Genomic DNA, 17,803 nt, shown 5'->3' with positions numbered 1-17,803 from the left:
AACAATGGACCCCTGAAATAGCCGCAAGGTATGTCAAGGGTCCCAGACTCGCTCTCAAGGCTCTCTCCAAGACTCCCTACCTCAGAAAAAAGCCCCTACCCACTAGGCTTCCAAAAACACCTCTCTCCCTCATTCCTGGAGGTGAACCCCAAGGCTCTAGAACAACCGCCCTTTTAATCTTGCAGATCGACTTGAGGGCCTAAAGACCTTACTCAGGAAGTTCCCAGAAAAATAAGGGCTTCCACTGAATATTAACACTACAAAACACACACACACACAGCCCCACCTTTAGCGAACCCCGGGGCTCCCCTCCAACCCATCTTCCAGAGAGATCCCTAAGGTTCCAGAAATAACATCTTTGTCTTCTAAACTTCCCAATCAACTGGGGACCCCTCAGCTCTCAAAGCAAACCCCAGTAATTTGGAGGTCTCTGCACCTCTGAGGAACCCCCAGGGCTCCAGAAAAGTCCATGCTTTCAGCACCTCAGAATCCAAACTACTTTCCTGAGACACCCCCAGGATCACCATCTTCCAGGGCTCCCAGTATCCCCATTAATCTTCCACCTGACAGAGACCCCCCAAATCCCTTGACTATCCCGAATCAGCCTCAGACCCTTGCATCACCCTCACCCCCTCCCATTCCTCATTTCACAACAGTCTCGAGCTACAGGCGCGTGACTTCCCCACCTCTCAGGCGGGGTCTGGGGCTCCTATCTGCTTTCATTGGTCACTCAGGGGCTCCAGACCCTGCCCACCGCCACCGCGGATTGGCCAATTGCTCTCCCTGAAGCCCCGCCTTCAGGGGGGGCCCTGCCACTATAAAAGAAGCTGCCTGGCCGCCCTTTCGCAGTGCCCTCGGCGGTCCCGGATCTGTCTCTTGCTTCAACAGTGTTTGGACGGAACAGACCCAGGGACGCCCTTTCTTTCAGCCTCCGACCACCCTCCAACATCTCTAGCTGCCACCTTTGGAACCACCTCAGCCGTCCTCAGCCTCCGAGACCAGCCAACACCGTTTTTTCAACCTTAACTCCTTATTGCTCAGCAACCATGAGCTCCCAAATTCGTCAGAATTACGCCACTGAGGTGGAGGCTGCTGTCAACCGCCTGGCCAACTTGCATCTGCGGGCCTCCTACACCTACCTCTCTCTGGTAAGGGTCCCCAGGGCGCCCCTGGCCCAAGTTTCCCACATCTGCGCACTTCTGGCCCTGCCCGCGCGCTGGCCCTCTTTGTTCTGCTGGGTGGTCAGGGGGCGGAGTCTGCAGCCTGGCCTCGCCTCCCGCTAACCATTGTTCCCGCCATCTCTTCCCGCAGGGCTTCTATTTCGACCGCGACGATGTGGCTCTGGAGGGCGTGGGCCACTTCTTCCGCGAGTTGGCGGAGAAGAAGCGCGAGGGCGCTGAGCATCTCTTAAAGATGCAAAACCAGCGCGGTGGCCGCATTCTCTTCCAGGACGTGATGGTAAGGAGTGCCTGGGCCTGTGGACTACATCTCCCAGCAGCCCCTGCGCGGGCCGCCTTAACCGTCGCTGTTTAGGCACCGCGAGGGCTTCTGGGAGGTTTTCAGACCCGTGTGGGTTCTTGTGGCTAGAAATGGAGGCTCTGCCAGTTCGGAGACCGCAGAGTGGGCCCCTGGGACGCGTAGCTGCAGGAGAGCGGGGATGATAGACACCTCGGATACTAGGCCCTTTGCCCCTGCAACTGTTGGGAAATGTAGTTTTTCGTCCTTTGTGGGTTATGTGGCCAGTTCTGAGCCTTCTGTCTTCTGTGTAGAAGCCTTCCCAGGATGAGTGGGGCAAAACCCAGGACGCCATGGAAGCCGCCATGGCCTTGGAGAGGAACCTGAACCAGGCCCTTTTGGATCTGCATGCCCTGGGTTCTACCCGCGCAGACCCTCATGTAAGTACCCCCGGTATCCACGTCTACCCATCCTGAGACCTCCCCTGGATGACGCTTATGTTCTGAGCCTTGGCCTCGCTGGGGCAAATTTCCTTCTAAACGTTGTCTCCCTCACCCCCGCCCCTACCTGTCACACTGTTATCTACAAGTGGCAGCATTTTCTCTTCTTCTATCGCTCAGCTCTGTGACTTCCTGGAGAACCACTTCCTGGATGAGGAGGTGAAGCTCATCAAGAAGATGGGCGACCACCTGACTAACCTCCGCAGGCTGGCCGGCCCGCAGGCTGGGCTGGGCGAGTATCTCTTTGAAAGGCTCACCCTCAAGCACGACTAGGAGCATTGGAGCCCAGAGGCCTTTGAGGGGGCCCCTCTGCATTCCCCTGGTGTCCGGCTTTTACCTGAGCCTTTCCCCAAAACCCCTAGCCATTCTTTTAACCACCCTGGAGCCCTCTCCCATGCATTGGACCAAATGGAAACAATAAAGCCTTTTGCAGCAGCTGGTTTTGTGTGTGCGCTGTGGGAAGTGCTGTGGGAAGTGCGGTGGGGCCTGTTTTCACAAGGCTACACTGGGCTGTAAGGGAAAGAGGAGTGGGTTCCACCTGTTCTAAGGCAGGGACTCACCTGGGTAGGCGTTGCTGTAGTGGGTTCTCTGCTCTGTCAGACTAACTAACTGACCCACTTCAGTGGTGGAGCCCAGACTTGAGGGACTGGTTTATTAAGACCTGGGGCTGGTGGCTGGAAGCAGACACTTAGAAATATCAGAGAGTAACCATACCCTTTTAGTGTGTTGCCAAGTACTGTGCCAAATTGCAAGTCGGGCTCTATCTGGGGAGGTTTAGGAAAATCACTAGCCCCTTTATATGGGTGAGTTGAAGATATTAGTACGTAAATTGCCCATGGCAACCCAGGAGGCACACCCAGATCTGACCTGCTCCAGAGGCTTTTCGATACTTCTCCAATTCAAGGCATGCAGTAGAGTCAGGTGAATCTGAGGGGCTGGGAGCCCGTGATGTGCACGAGCTGCTGAGGCAGGGATTTGGGGCCAGGACCAAAACTGGGAAGTGAAACAGGGCCAAATCATCCAAATGGGAACTAAAGACTGGGAATGGATCCCAGTTACACAACGTTAACCCGACCTCCTGCCTTAACTCTTTGGGGTAGAGGAATCCAAGAGGAAGTGGCTGCTGGACACCTGGTCTTTTGTCCACTCAGCACCACGCTCCTGCTGTCACCGCACTTTGATGGTGACTGGTGATTTTGATGGGGGAGGGGCTCTGTGTGTCACAAACACAGTGGTTAACAGAAAGGATGATCACACACCCAAATCCAAACATCGGTGCTTTTTACTCCCCTGAAAAGCAATTGGTTCAGAGATGCACCTATGACCTAGTAAAGATACAGCTGAAAGGAAAAATATTTTTCCCAAAATAGAGCTCTCCAAGGGGATAGCATAGTCAAAGACCAAAGGCCACAGAGCCCTGGAAACGTGCCCTAAGCTAGCACTGTCCAGAACTTTTAAAATGTTCTATATCTGCACCATCCAATAGGGTAGCCATGAGCCACCTGTGGCTACTGAACACTTGCTTATTGCTAGTGCTGAGAAACTTAAAGAGCCACACATGGCTCATGGTTTCTTTGTGGGTCTGTTTTCAGTGACAAAGCCCCTTTCTGTTAAAGAGAGCTTGACCCAAGTTTTTGCTACTTGCAAGTTAGGTCCCAACTAAACAAGACCTTCCCTTGAAAGAACACTGAAATCCAGAATAGCACTATAAGTCTCTCCAGGAGAGCAGAATGAGACAAGGAATCAGGGACCCAGGGGTGGGAGGGGGAAAACTAGATGGAATTGAAAATAAAGAGGGTGGAGGCCATGAAGAGGGAGAAGCCAGGTGAGAGGCCCACCAAACCTTCATGTTACACCAGACCTGGGATTCTTAAATATAGATGTATTTTTTTCATCTCCACACACACTTCAATCATACCCCTTCTGCCCCCACTCCCAACGGCAAACCAAGTGCATCAGACACAGCACAGCACACGTGAGGGGCACCTCCCTTTCACCAAAGCTGGGGACAGGGCACAGCTTGGGGATAGAAGAGCCTTGAGGTAAAAATGGAAGTTCTAGAACCCAGTGGGCTTAGTTCTAGCCCAGGATGCAGCATAGTGGCAAGGTTCTAGATTCAGCAGCCAGGACCTAGAACCCAGTGGTTTCATGGTGGGCCTGGCAGTTGGGGGTCGTAAAACAACCAGTTCTGTCCTCAGCTGGGGGACTCCCTGGAGGGCACAGAGTCTTGAGATATGGGGGAGAACTCAGACTCAGGGAAGGCGTAGGGTCTGGTCCAGAAAGGCATCTAGACCAAGACTGCATGTTCTCCAGTAGCAATGAGAAGCCAAGTGGTTCTGCCCCCCTTTGCTTGGCTAAAGTGTAGAGGGAGAGGGGAGCAGGGGTAGAGGGATCCTCCAGGCAGAACCCGACACCACAGGGAGGGCCAGAACAGTCAGCACACGAGTGCCCTGTCCTAGAGCCCGAGTTCTGGAGTTGAAATGGACAACCTTCTGCATTCAGTTAACTCAAGTCCTTGCAAGTGCTCCAGCTCTGAACTTGACTGTCCCACGAGCAGGGACACAGCGTGGCTTCCAGCACTTGGTGGTCCCCAGGCCAGGCTTGACTTGAGCAGGGTGCTGCTCTGTATGCTGTAGAATTGCAAGCCACAAAGGGTTCTAAGAGCCCAGCCTGGAAGACGACAGTCCGGGTTTCCTAAAACCTCTGGCACCATGACAGGGTATTGGCAGATTCCTGGCCTCTGTGACCCAGGCCAGGCCTGGGAGACTCCAGGGTACAGATTTTGCATTACTGGAACCCAAGAAAGGCACTGCGTTGTAGATTCTGGAGTGTTGGGGATTCCAAGGGCAGAGCTGGCGGGGCTGGAGTGTATGGCGGAGGGGGCGGGGCTGCGGACCCCACAGAAGGCTCGGGATCTGGAGTGGGGATTAGGAACAGCGCCTTTCCGCATCCGCCCTCTGGATGAGGGAGGCAGGCCGGCGGGAGTGTGGGCGGGGACTTAGTTGCGCTCCTCGCCTAGGGAGCTGGCTGGGCTGAGGGGCTCGCTGGGGCTGCTGACGGAGCTGGAGGGCGCCGTGTCCACCGAGCCGCGCTTGCTCCCGGTGGAAGACGCGCAGGAGGAGCGGCGCGGCCACTCCGGGGCGCGGATGTTGCGGCGGTCCTTGGCGGCCTCCGCTTCCTCATCGTAGCGCTCGCCTTCTTCGTTAGGCGTCTGGTCCTGGGGATCCTCCTCATCCTCGCTCAGGTGCGGGCTCGAGTGTCGAGACAGCGAGGGTGACGGCGGCACCGAGGCGGGCCGCGGGTAGCGGTAGCCCTGGGTCTGTGCGCGCGGACGGGAGCACAGAGGGCAAAGTGAGCGTAGGCCCCTAGACCTAGACCAGCCCACGCGGCCACCGCCCCAGGCCTTCTGACCCCAGGAGGGAACCCTCCGCCCCCTGCCCAGCCCTCTAGCTCCAGGCCCACCAGGGGGACCACAGGCCAACTCACCGTGTCAGTCTCATGGGGCTCGTACGTGAAGTGTTCTGGAAAGGCCTTGGCCAGTGCCATGTGGCGCGCAGACATGTAGTACTACGAGGAAAAGAAGGGACATCAGGGGGGCGGGAGTCCCTGGCAGATTGGGGGGGGGGGTGAACCCTGGCCACACTTTTTATGCAGATGAGCACATTCCGCAGCATACACTAGTCCCCTAAGGCTTAGGGCCTAAGCCAGCAATTTTCAACCGGTGTGCTGCAGGAATTTTCAAAACATGCAGTACCTGACTGTTTCGTCAGGGGGCACTAGATTGTCAAATAAAAAAATAACAGCCGACACAGCAACAGCCGGCCGGGTGTGAACGAATCAAGATTATACCTATTTTTCGATCAGATCAGAAAAACATTGTTTTTGATGTGCCAAAGAATTTTAGTAATTAGTTGATGTGTGCCATGTGTTGAAAAAGGTTGAAAATCTCTGGCCTAAGCCAATGATCCATTTTCTGACTCCACCCCTTATGCAGATAGCAGAGCTGCGAATGGACGCCGCGTCCGGTTTCTCTGGCCACGCTGTTATGCAAATAGCAGAACGTTGAGCCAATGGAGTCTTCCAGCAGAAGTTGATTGATTTCTTAAAGGGACAACAACCTTTACAAGCAGGAGGAGACCTGGCCTTTGCGACTGAAGAACCAGAGAGCCACAATGGAAGCAGTTGATTCACCAGCACAGGGCAGGGAAGGGAGTTAGTTATACCCGGCCTAAGTATTTCCAGTCCAGAAGGTCGGAGAGGCGCTCGGTGCGGTTCCGCTGGATGATGCGCTGCCGCCGGCTCTGCTGGCAGAAGCTGTAGAGGAAGGAGGTGAGCTGCGAGCAGGAATCATCCAGGCTGCGGAACCGCCGGTCCAGAATGTAGATGCCTGTTGGTACCAGGACGGGGACTCAGAAAACAGACTGGAGAAACCTTCCTTTTCCCTGGGACTCTGTGACACCAGGACCCCTCCTCCCAGGATCCAAGAGTCCCGGTTCTCAGGCTGGGCGCTGACCGTATGCTGAGGGGTCTGCGATGTGTTCCTCCATGAAGCAGCCGAAGCCGGAGAGGTTGGTGGAGATACTGGGGATGCCCATAACCGTGCACTCAGCTGCGGGAAGGCGTGAGAAAGGCCCATTTAGCTTTCCACTCTTGTCTTATAGTTCAATAAAAGCCTCAACAGCGCCCTCTATTGGCGCCTTTACCAAGTGCCGGGCACTGTGCTGAGCAAGTCAGGAGCTGGAAAACCTAGGCTGTGCGTTAGACTATTATAGGCCCTGTTTCTTAGAGGGGAAGCTGAGAGGCTCAGAAAAAGAAATTCACTTGCCTTGCTCCGGGCCAATGTCTGTGATTCTAGTTAATCCTCACAACCTGGAAGATACTTTCTTGTGCCAGCCCATACCATTTTGGTTATCATAGCTTAATAGACTGTTTAGACAAGAGGTAAGAAAAGGTCTCTCTTTGTTACTATTGCTGTGTACAGAGTAAATACTATGCTTTGTTTACTACCTTAAACAGCACTGAGATATGCTTCAAGGAGTTTATTATAATTCTAATATAATGTCTCTAAAAACTTCTGTTAAGTTACAAAAACAGACACTAAATATAACAGGACTGATGGGGAAAATAGGGTAGGGGCCGACCACACAAAACCCATGCACCCTGTTAACCATGGATGAAAGAAAACTGGCAAAATTCCTAATTATCATGCAAGCATAGTTTAAAAGACTTGTTAAATTACTCATAAATTTCCCTGGCCTGTGTGGCTTGGTTGGAGCCTAATCCCTTACCACCAAAAGGTGGCGGGGTCGAGTCCTAGTCAGGGCACGTACCCGGGGTGTGGGTTCAATCCCCAGTTGGGGCACCTACGGGAGGCAACTAATTGATGTTTCTCTATCACATTGATGCATCTCTCTCTCAAACCAATAAAAACATATCCTCGGGTGAGAATTAAAAATAAATTTTTAAAAAAATTACTCATAAATTAATACTACAGCAAATGTAGTATTTATTTAGCCTTAAAAACATATGAAAGTAGTTTGATAGAGAAGGGTGTGAGGAGGCTTGAGTTTGGGGAGACCATGGCAAAATGGCCAGAAATGAAGGAGAATTGTAAATAAGCTGTTCCGACTTAGAGCCCATGTTCCAAAGGAGCCAACAGGAGGAAGGTGGAGCCATTGGGGACTGGGGTCAGCTCAGGGAGACTTTGCCACATTCAGTTGTGTTAGCGGACTGTGCATTAAGCTGTTGTTATTTGGGAGGGGCGCAAATGTCAGCAAATTGGGGGAAGTCACATGTGAGCTGTGACATCAGTCCTCCAGTTCCGCATCACATGAGATATTGTGTCCCAGAGACATGCTGTAGCAGAACAGTCTTGCCATTGCTCCTGTTTTGCACAGGAGGAGTTTGGGGCTCAGACGGAGCAGGTACCTTGTCTGGGGATCATGCCAGATCTGACCAGCACCCCAGTGCCATGATGTACTCACCTGGCGTGTAGCCCCACGGCTCATAGTAGGAGGGGAAGACCCCAAGGTGGCAGCCACGGACAAACTCCTCATAGTCCACGGGCAGCAGGGGGCTGGTGGAGGAGAGGAACTCTGGGTGGAAAATAACCTGGCAGTAAAAAAGAAGGGCTCAGGCCAAGGCACCCTATTTTGCTCCTGTCTGGGGTTCCAGAGTGGCCCAGAGAGGGTGAAAAACATGTCTCAAGTCACACAAATCACTGGCAGGACAAAGATTTGAATCCCAGTCTGCCTGCCTCCAAAGCTAAGGTTCTTTCTAGACACAGAAGTCCTTTGATAAATTAGGTAAGATGGAGAAGGTGAGGCCCAGGCTCCCCCAGCCTCCAGCCCTGCCCAACCCACCCTGACAGTGCCCTCACCTTGACCCTGTCAGCACTGCTATTGAAGAGGCCAATTCGGCGGATGGTGGTCAGGATAGGGTCTGAGGAGTCGTCCAGCATATTGTGGGTGCACACAGGGGGGAAAGACTGCCGCTGTAAGGGCCACAAGTGGGGTGGGGGTCAGGGAAGGGACACGCTGAACTTGGGAATCCAAGGAGACTACAATTCCCACCAGTCTGTGGCCCAACAAGCCCAAGAGATTACCAGGAATTAGAGACTCCCTACTTGGCTCTATCTGTAAAGATTCTCTTTTCCTTTGAACCACCATAAGCTAAAAAGAAACTACAATTCCCAGCTGTCTTTGAGGCAGAGCCAGTGTTACAAGCCCCAAAGACTACAGGGAACTGTAGCTATCCTGTTCTGTATTCTTGGCTCTATCATCAAAGAAATTCAAAGAAACTTTAACTTCCCCCAGTCTTCCGGGAATTGAAGTTCCACCAGTCAGGAACTCACACCCTTTTGTGTATCTCAGAATTGATTCCCCCCTAAGAGTCGCCCAATAAAGCAGAACTCCCAGCAATCCCTTGGGTCAGAGCTAACAGGGCAAGCTGCCTCTGGGGCTGTTGGGAACTGTCATTCCTCTGCCATACCTGTGTGGCAAAGATGGCTCTCTTCATCATAGTGAAGTCCTCCTTGTCCAGCATCTTGTTCATGTCCGGGAGGCTCCCCCTGCAGGGTGAGCAGGGGTATGCATCTGAGAAGGGGTGAAGGAGCGGGGCCAGAACCCAGACCCAGGCAGGGCTGAGGGTGGGGCACTCACACCAGCAAGGATTCATAAAGCTTCCGTCCGAACTTTTCCTTCACTGTGTTAGCCGTATCCCTGGAAAGAGCAGAACAACATCACATACACACCAGCCATTTGTTGTTAGGCTTCTAGGGCAGCTGGGAAACAGGTCTGAGCAGAGCCCTGGGGACTCCGGGCTGGAGGGTGGGGACTCAGGGATCAGGCCCTGGAAGGCTTTGCATCAGCTGTGTGGCCAGGGAAAGGTGGCCTTCCCTCTCTGACTTCAGTGACTCATCAGTCAGATGAAGATAAAAATAGGATCAACCTTAGAGGTTTGCAGTGAGAACTTGATGAGGTCGTGTGGAAAAGTGCGCAGTGCCCAGCACACGGTGAGCCTTCCAGAAATGTCAGCTATTATTAGAACCGGTACTAGTCCTGGCAGTCGCCAGGCTAAGCCCCATTTTATAAGGGAAATTTATGTTGACAGAAAATTTATGTACACAAAGCAAATAGTATCACCCTACAGCCCCACTGACATCCCTCTGCTCATAATCTTCCCAGAGCTCTGGCCTCATTTTCTGTGCTTTTGGGCCTAGGGCACTCTGCTCCAACTCCACTGGTCTCCTCACTGCTTCTCATACACACTAGAGGGGCCTTTGCACTTGCTCTTCCCCCTGTTGTTCCCCAGATGCACACAGAGCTTCCTCCCTCGTTTCCTCTATTGGTCTCTACCCAAGGGCACTTTATCAGTGTGGCCAATCCTGACAACCCTGTCTCGTATTCATGTGCCCTTTTTTTTTTTTTGCCAGAGCACTTTCTACAGAATTTTCTAGAAAGTAAGCTCAATCCCTGGCAGGGATTTTATCTGTGTTCCCAGGGCCTAGAACAGTGCCTGCCACACAATAGGTGCTCCATGAACATGTGATGACTAATGAGTGGGTTTTATAAATGAGGAAACTGAGGCTCGGGGAGGGTAGTGGTTTGCCTAAAGTCAGAAAGCCAGCAAGGGTCAGTGGCCTGAGTTAGACCTCACTGGTTTGATATCAGAGCCCTGGTCGTGCTGTCGCACTTGTCCCGCCTACGACTTCTCACTGCTCCCGAGTGGAGGTGTCTTAAGCAAGTGACTTCACTAAAAAAGTCGGTGGGGCAGGTTGATCATGTTACAGATGACAAAACTGAGATTCCAGGAGAAACACTGGACCCAAAGCACACAGCTGGGATCCCGGGCCGAAGTCTGCTGACCAAAGCTGCTTGCGCACGGCCTGGCCCTTGAGGGTTTCCACGTTGAAATTGTTGGTCCGAGCAGGCATGATGAAGAAGGCGACCACTGTCTGCTCACTGCTGTTGACCTGCGGCAGAGGGGAGGGGGAGGTCAGGGTCACACGGGAGGAGGCTGAGGCCACCCACCGAGACACATAGGACCCTGCCATGCCCCTTCCTGTCAAGAATTATAGGACAGAGCTGCCATCTCCCCTGGGACCCCATCTTCTTTCTGGGTCTCTATACTGCCCCTTGACACAGAGGATTCCCTACCCCCACCTCCCTGGGTCTCTGTTCTAGCCAGTACGTACCAATTTTCTTGTCCTCCCTCTGTCCCCTCGCAGCCCAGGACTTACTCTGAGCAGATAGTTGAGCCGGGCCAAGGCCTCCAGGAAGATGTCGGCCCCCTTGTTGGAGAATTCATAGCGGCCGGCAATAAAGAAGTACAACGTCTTGTCCAAGTTGAAGTCCAGGTGCCTAAAGAGGCCATAAGGCAAGGTGAAGCTGAGACCCTCATCCTCGAGTCCTGTTCTCGAAACTACAAACCCCAGAAGCTTCAGGGGCAAAGAATATCACAGACAGCGAGGAGGCATCATGGGGGCTCCTGAGGTTTGTGGTTCCTTTCTCCTTAGATGGGGATCTAAGATCCATCAATACTCAGCCCTTGTCCTGGCGCTCAGGAACTCAAGAGGCTGAGCTCCCAACCCCTCCTCTCTAGGGACCTAGGTATCTGGCCCACATACCCATAAAAATGGCCTCGCACAAACTCCTGGATTCGGGCCTTGCTCTGAGCATGGAGGTTCTGGAACTCATGCATGGCAGAGAACTTCTTTACATTCAGTCCATTGGGGGTCACGATATCTGGGAACAAGGGAGAAGGGCCCATGTTTCATGTCTTTATTCAGATCAACGTGGTTGAATGAATAATTGAAGGAAAGACGCCTTTCCTTTGGCAAATTCTTTATTTCAATAGCTCCTCTGTGAGTTCCCTTGATGACCCAGCTGCCCGGCCACTCAGATGCCTTCTTGCCCATTAACTACAACTCCCATCAGCCCCTGCAAATGGCTAACAAGACAGGGTACTAATCCCCATTGGCGTTTCTGGGAGTTGTAGTTCTTTTGTTTGCCCTACACGACCCTGAGATGGAAATGATTAAACATCTCCACTCTGCTTCTCCCAGAATATACCCTCTACCTTCAAGCCTCTTTTAGGGTCCCAACAGTTTTCTATCCTCACAAAAATTAAAGCACATCATTGAAAAACTACAACCCCCATCAGCTCCTGGGATGAAATTCTAGAAATATAAGGAGCTGACCAGCCAAAGGCCTTCTGGAAGCTGTAATTCTCACCTTACGTCCATTGAGAATTGATACTATAACCTGGGAAAAATAAGTCGTTCTAACACTGCTTCTTTCAGAAGACCAATATAATATCTACATTAGCCAATAAAAGAATTTTACAATTTCTGAAATTAGTATCATATAAACTACACCTCCCATTAGCCTCTAGGGTATACAGTCACCTCATATTCAGGTCACCAACCTAGGGCCTTCTGGGAGTTGTAGTTCCTGCTCTTTACATGGTACAGGCCTTGGCATAGATAGCCAACCACCTCATTCATGTCTAGGGATCCCAGCCTATCACCTACCTGGTTTTCTCTTGAGTAGGTGCTGAGCCTCAATGGCAGTGATCTGGGACACAGTAGTGAAGACGTGAGCGCAGTGGGCTGCTGCCCTCTCCATGCAGTATCGGTGATAGATTTGCCTCTCACCTGCTTCCTTGTCCACATTGAACTGGGCAGGAAGAAAGGGCAGTCAGGTTAGGAGAACTGGGTAGAAGTCTGGAGGTCCAGACTCTGGGGTCCTAGGGGAGGGTGGAGGCTGGACTCCTGGGTCTGAGGGAAGAGGGCAACAGGGACTTGGGACTCCTGCATCCTGAAGAGGGAGCTTGATCCCCTAGGGCTTTGCAGACAGCTTTGGGCTGTCCTGAAATACTGGCAGCCCCCACATGGCCACACTCCCAGCTCACATTCTCCAGGTTGTTGTAGAAGTCCACGGCACCGGCACACAGGTATCGCCCAAGCAGCGTGGCGTGGGTAGTGAAGATTGTGGCCACAGGCAGCCGCCGGGCACGGCACAGGCAGAGCCCGACGCCCGCCAGCCATTCATGGAAATGCGCAACCACATGCGGCTTCTCCTCACTCTGGGCCAGGAACTGTGGGGCAACAGGGACAGGGCCACTGAGTCTCCATGTGTGTTGTGAAGACAATCAGCAATCCCAACATGGACAAGGAAGCAGGGGAGAGGTAAATCTATCACAACTACTACAAAGAGTGAATGGCGGCCCACTACAATCCCCAGAAGATAAGAAACTATACATTTTTGAGGCAGCTGGACCAGCTGACCTCATCCCCGGAGGTTAATGGGACTTGGGGTTATTTTAGCCAACCTTCTAAGTCCCAGCAAGGCTGAGCTGGAAAGACTGAAGTTTTAGTGTTCCCAAGGCCTGGACACAATTCCTGGAGACCCTTTATCTCAATCATAAGTAGACCTGAATTCAATACTGGCTAAAGTACTACAACTCCCAGAATGCCCTAGAAGCAGCCAATTCATAAATTGTTTATCCCAGGGCATGGGAAATGAAGTTTCTTGAGCCTTTTAAAACCTAAGAGGGGGTCAGAACCAAGTTTGCTGGCTTTCAGATAGGCTAGCGTTTCCCAACTACCTAGGGCCCTATCTGAGAGCCAAGTTCAACCACTATCAGACTAGAGAACTACAACTCCCAGAATGTCCGTGGTGAGCCCTCCAGCCAGGCCAACCTTCCCAAGAGCTAATGGCTCAGAATTCCTATACTTGGAAGGTTAAAGTGACTACAGCTGAGTTTGGAATTTGGGTCTCCAGGGAAAAAAAGAGTCTGGGTCCTTGGATGTCCATGTTCCCAAAGATTAGAGTTAATCCTTGAATTAGAGGACCTACAACTCCCAGAATGCCCTGGAAGAAACCAGATCCCCTCTGGACCCACCCAGACTCCCCTGGCCAGGGGCTGACAGCCATTGTAGTTTTGGGCCTGGGGCCAAAATAAGTGACATGGGGACCAGCAGTGGGGCCTACCTCACCCAGGAACCAGGTGGTGAGGAAGCCAAAAAGGACGGCGTCGTTGGCCTCGCGGTCGTACCAGGGCACCCCGATGTTGCAGGTGTCCCAGAGCTCCCCCTTCCAGCGCTCCAGGGCCCAGGCTGAGGCTCCCACGTCCAGGAGTACCACCAGGGGGCCCCCCTCGATCAGCCAGCGCCCGAAATACACCTGGGGAGACCCACCGGGAGGCTTAAGGCTTTGACCAGTCTCTGGGCACAGCCTCTGCGCTTCTCCCACCAGCAGGCAGATGTCTGGCCTTACTGCCTCGTTCTTCCACCGTTTCTGCATCTGCTGCTAATTTCTCACCCGCTGCCTTATTTCTCTCTTTGCTGTTCATTATTATTCTTTTTTTAAAAATTGACTTTAGAGAGGGAGGAAGAGAGAGATACATTGACAGGTCGCCTCCTATACATGCCTTGACCCGGGATCAAACCCAAAACCTAGGCATGTGGCCTGACCTGGAATTGAACCCACGACCCTTGGGTACACACACGGGATGACGCTCCAGCCGAGCCACACGGGCCAGGGCCCGCCACAATCTCCCATCTCCGTTGCAACATTTTTCCTGTCCCTTGCTCAGTTCCGGTAACTGCTGCCCTCTCACCCGCTGCCCCTTCTCTGCTCTGACCACAGGCCCCGCAGTCCTGTGCCTGTGCCCCGCTGCCCTGCCTTCCACCCTGCCCATCACTGTTCTGACCTGCTGCCACGTTTCTCTCCTCCACCACCGTGACGCTTTCTGCCGCGATCTTTTCTTTCTGCTGCTAGGCCCTTCCACTGGATGCTTCTTTTACTGGTCTCACTGCCACATTTCTCCCACCCGCTGTCTTGTTTCGGACCCTTTCACCATATTTGTCACCTGCTGCCTCTTTCCTCCGCCCTTAGGCCCATGCTGTATACTCTACAGACACATTTCTCCCACCGTCCGCTCTCTTTCCCTGTCCCAGGGCTGCATTTTCCTACCCACCGCCACGTTTCTAAGTCTCACCGTCTCATTTCTGCCCCTGCCACAATTTTCTGGTCTGCGTCTTTCCCTCCCGGGACTACGGCCTAGGTTCTGGGCCTGCTGCCACAGCTCGATCCAGCTGAGGGGCAGTCCTCCTCCCCAACCTGCTTTTTCCCAGCCTTGCCCCTCCCCCTCCCAGCTGTTGTCTGCCCTTTTGCTGGGGGGGCTATTCTTAGGCCCCCAGCATGTGGGAAGCAGCTGCCATAGGGGGAGGGCTGGGCTGCTCTAGGGTTCCTTGGGGACACCTCTGGCCTGACCCGACTCCAGACCCCACCCCAAACCAGAAGCCTGTGAATGAATGGAGGAACTACTGTGCCTCTCTCTCCCAAGCCCCAACTTGCCTGTCCTTCAGCCCTCTGCCTCGCAGCCCTCTCCTTGGGTGGCAGCCACCTCTCTGTGCTCATCCTTCAGCCCTCACCTGGAGCCCTGGGACTCTCCCTTCCTCTCTTTAACCCCTGGCTCTGCCCGCTGAAACTCTGTCCCCTGGGTCTGCCTGCTGACCTCTCCTCCTTTCATCAGTATTCCCTCTTCTTCTCTCCTTCTAGGTGTTTCTCTCTGAAACAGCGGCTTGCCTCTCTTCTGTATTTAGACTCTGTCTCCCTCCCTATTGCTCTAGTCCCTGGGGGGGTAGGGGGAGCCACTGTCACCTTTTAGGACACTCAGTCTTTCTCCAGCCATCTCTCTCCCTTGTCTGCCTGTCCACCTCACTCGGCAAGCTCGCTGTTTATAGAAATGATGATGATGATGATGATAATAACCATCGTGTCGAGAGCTCACCCACAGCGCTAGCTCCACGCCAAGACCTGAGCTGGAGGCTGTATTAGCTATTTTACCCTCCCACAGCCCATCTGGCAGAGGCTGTTAGCCAAGGTCACACGGACAGGAAGTGGAGGAGCCAGATCTGAACTTCAGACACTAGAACACCAACTCGGCCACCTGCCTCACTCCAAGCCCACCTCCCCTGGGTTCTGGCTGGCTGTCCTTCTTTCCATCTAGCTCTTTTTCTCTCTCTGGGTCTGAGGATCTTGGCCTCCTAGAACCATCCTTCAGTCTGTCTTGTACCTGCTGTCTGTCTGTCTATTTACCAATGTCTCAGAGCTTGGGGTTCACCCACTCACTTCATGGGGTCCTGCATCTGTTTAAGTGTCAATCATACCTCCTCCATGTCTGCTCGGGAAAGTACCAGGTCATCCCGTGTTTCTATCCATTTCTTCCTCTCTGCCTGGGGCTGTGTCCCCCACCCCATCCCTTCTCTGTCTACTGCTCCCACCCTGACTGTAGGCACCCACCTACCTGCCCTCAGTGGAGCCATTTCCCACCTTGCAGCCCTTGCTGTTCATGGAGTCCAGTGTCCTCTTCAGAGCGGGGGTTGGGGGCTCGAGCAGCTCCACCTGGGTCCTCACTCCCTGCTCCGTGTACGGTCCCACCAGGTAGTAGTTGTCGCCCCACTCATCTCCTGTCACCTTCGCCTTCGTCTGCAGCACCGTGTAGATGCCGCCCACTGTGGGCCCAAGCCCATAAGGACAGGCCCCAGCTGAGGTCCACAGGTCTGGGCCCTGGGGCAGGGTGGGGGCCATGGGAGGCGCTGGGGCCCTGGACTTCTGGCTTAGAGGGAAGAGGGGACTGGGAGCCCATACATCAGAGTCAGAGGGAGGAGGAGCTAGGGGCTGGAGGACAGTCTTCCTGGGTGTAAGGGAGAAGGGGGCTGGGATAAGGGCTTTGAGGGAGCAGGGGGCTCAGGCTAGACTTCTCAGTCTGAGAGAAGGGGCTGGACGCCTGAGCTCCTGGGTCTAAGGGAATTAGGGGCTGGGGCCCCAAGGATGGCAGAAGCTGATGAGGATTACCAAATTCTCAGCTTACTCAAGCTGGTTTTAAATTCTCAATCAGGCTGTAGGACACATTAGGGTCCTACTCAGCTTCCCACAATTACCCAAGAAAAATTGGAATTGTCATTCCTTGCCCCTCAGGGACTCTGCTGACCTGTCCCCCAGTCTCCTCTCCCCAACTGGGGACACAGGCACAGGGGACCCTGCCCCTCCCAAGACTCCACTCCAGACCCAGGAGCCTGGGCCCCCAGCCTCCTTACTTCCTGGAACCTGGGCCCTGGTGATACATGGCTCTGTGTTCACAGGCTCCTCCCATGGTATAAGACCCAGTCCCTTTCTCTCCCAAGATTCAGCTAAGCAAAAAAAATCCCATCTCCCTCTCTTCTGAGGAGCAAGACTGCCTAGCTAGTGGGCTTCCAGCCCCACCAGGTTCTCCACACCCAGAATCTCAGGCCCTCAAAAGCCTGGGGCACAGAAATCTAGGGCCCCAGCCACTCCCATCCAAGGGCCCAGCCCCTGACCAACTTAGGACTTCCCAGCCTTCCCTCATTCCAGTATCCAAATCTCTGTGGCCACAGGCTCTTCTACTTCCAGGAATCCATAGCTCAGGCCTTCAGCCACCCAACTCTCTCCCACCCTAGGATCTAAGAATTAGGGCCTCCAGTCCTCTCCCATCTCTTCTCTCAAGTGACCAGTTCCCTCATTCTCACACCACGACTTATGCATTCTATTTCCCAGTCAGCCCGCTCCCAGATCCGGAGGCTCAGGGGTCTGAACCTCAGCCGTTTCCCAGGTTTGCACTAAGAAGTACCAACCCCCCATCTCTTTCCCTGCTCAGGACCCAGCTCTCTCAGAAACCTCCCTCTGGGCCCTAGGAATCTTTCACGTTAGCCCCTCTTCCCTAGGACCCTGGACCGGAGCTTCCAGCTTCTTTTCATCTTCACAGTCAGGAGACTCATCTCCACCCCTCCAGGGCGCAGGAGACATATCCCAGACCCTCCCCAAGGACACAGGAGTCACAGGCTCCTGGCCCAGAACCCAAGAGTCATGCTGTGTAGCCCTGTTCCCCGATCACGCAAGAGTACCCGGCCCCCATCCCCGACTGCTCTTCTCGTCCGAGTCCCGCAGCCTGGCGTGCTCACCTTTGTTGGCCACCTCCCAGGCCACTTCGAAGAGCACTGTGTTCTCCAAGTCGAATTCATCCTCCCAATCTTCCAGTCCTGGCAGTGAGGACATGGACAAAGTGCGGCTTAGAGGCATGGCGGACGCGCGAAGGGAGTTCCAGGGAGCACAGGTGGGGTCTCCGGAGGTGTCTCTGGAATGCACCCCGCAAGACGTGGGGCCAGGTAGCTGATGCCCGAAGGGAAGCTTGCAACGCCCTCGGCTTCCTATTGCACGACCGCACCCCCGGACCTAGGCAGGAGGCGGCCGCAGCGTCACTGAGCCCTGCGGGGCCCCTGCAGTAAAACCCTGCGGCCGCCAGGAGGCGGCGCCCGCCCC

At 53.8% G+C, this 17,803-nt stretch overlaps 2 protein-coding genes across 3 annotated transcripts; one reads left to right on the top strand and one right to left on the bottom strand.

The window, feature by feature from the left end:
- The first annotated feature begins 799 nt into the window (after window positions 1-799).
- On the top strand, window positions 800-2,390 carry FTL (ferritin light chain). Its single transcript, XM_081119441.1, has 4 exons — window positions 800-1,148; window positions 1,312-1,458; window positions 1,770-1,895; window positions 2,076-2,390. Exons 1-4 carry the CDS (start codon window positions 1,047-1,049, stop codon window positions 2,226-2,228), a joined length of 528 nt encoding a protein of 175 aa, XP_080975567.1. The 5' UTR covers window positions 800-1,046; the 3' UTR covers window positions 2,229-2,390.
- An 825-nt stretch (window positions 2,391-3,215) lies between these two features.
- GYS1 (glycogen synthase 1) lies at window positions 3,216-17,791 on the bottom strand. 2 transcript variants are annotated; one of them, XM_081119439.1, is made up of 16 exons: window positions 17,446-17,791; window positions 15,797-15,978; window positions 13,451-13,642; window positions 12,369-12,554; window positions 11,989-12,133; window positions 11,083-11,200; window positions 10,696-10,816; window positions 10,322-10,428; window positions 9,116-9,175; window positions 8,946-9,024; window positions 8,335-8,448; window positions 7,940-8,066; window positions 6,469-6,564; window positions 6,179-6,342; window positions 5,442-5,522; window positions 3,216-5,274 (listed from the first exon to the last, which is right to left on the bottom strand). In XM_081119439.1, exons 1-16 carry the CDS (start codon window positions 17,561-17,563, stop codon window positions 4,954-4,956), a joined length of 2,211 nt encoding a protein of 736 aa, XP_080975565.1. In that variant the 5' UTR covers window positions 17,564-17,791; the 3' UTR covers window positions 3,216-4,953. The 2 variants fall into 2 exon arrangements, with proteins under 2 accessions (XP_080975565.1, XP_080975566.1); XM_081119440.1 differs by having other exon boundaries at window positions 15,797-16,100; window positions 17,446-17,764.
- Window positions 17,792-17,803: the final 12 nt, after the last annotated feature.

This window comes from Miniopterus schreibersii, assembly GCF_964146895.1.
Source record: "Miniopterus schreibersii genome assembly, chromosome: 18".
NCBI classification, from domain to species: Eukaryota; Metazoa; Chordata; class Mammalia; order Chiroptera; family Miniopteridae; genus Miniopterus; species Miniopterus schreibersii.
The sequence above is the reverse complement of the archived record's forward strand: the minus strand, read 5'-3'. Positions and strand labels throughout refer to the sequence as shown.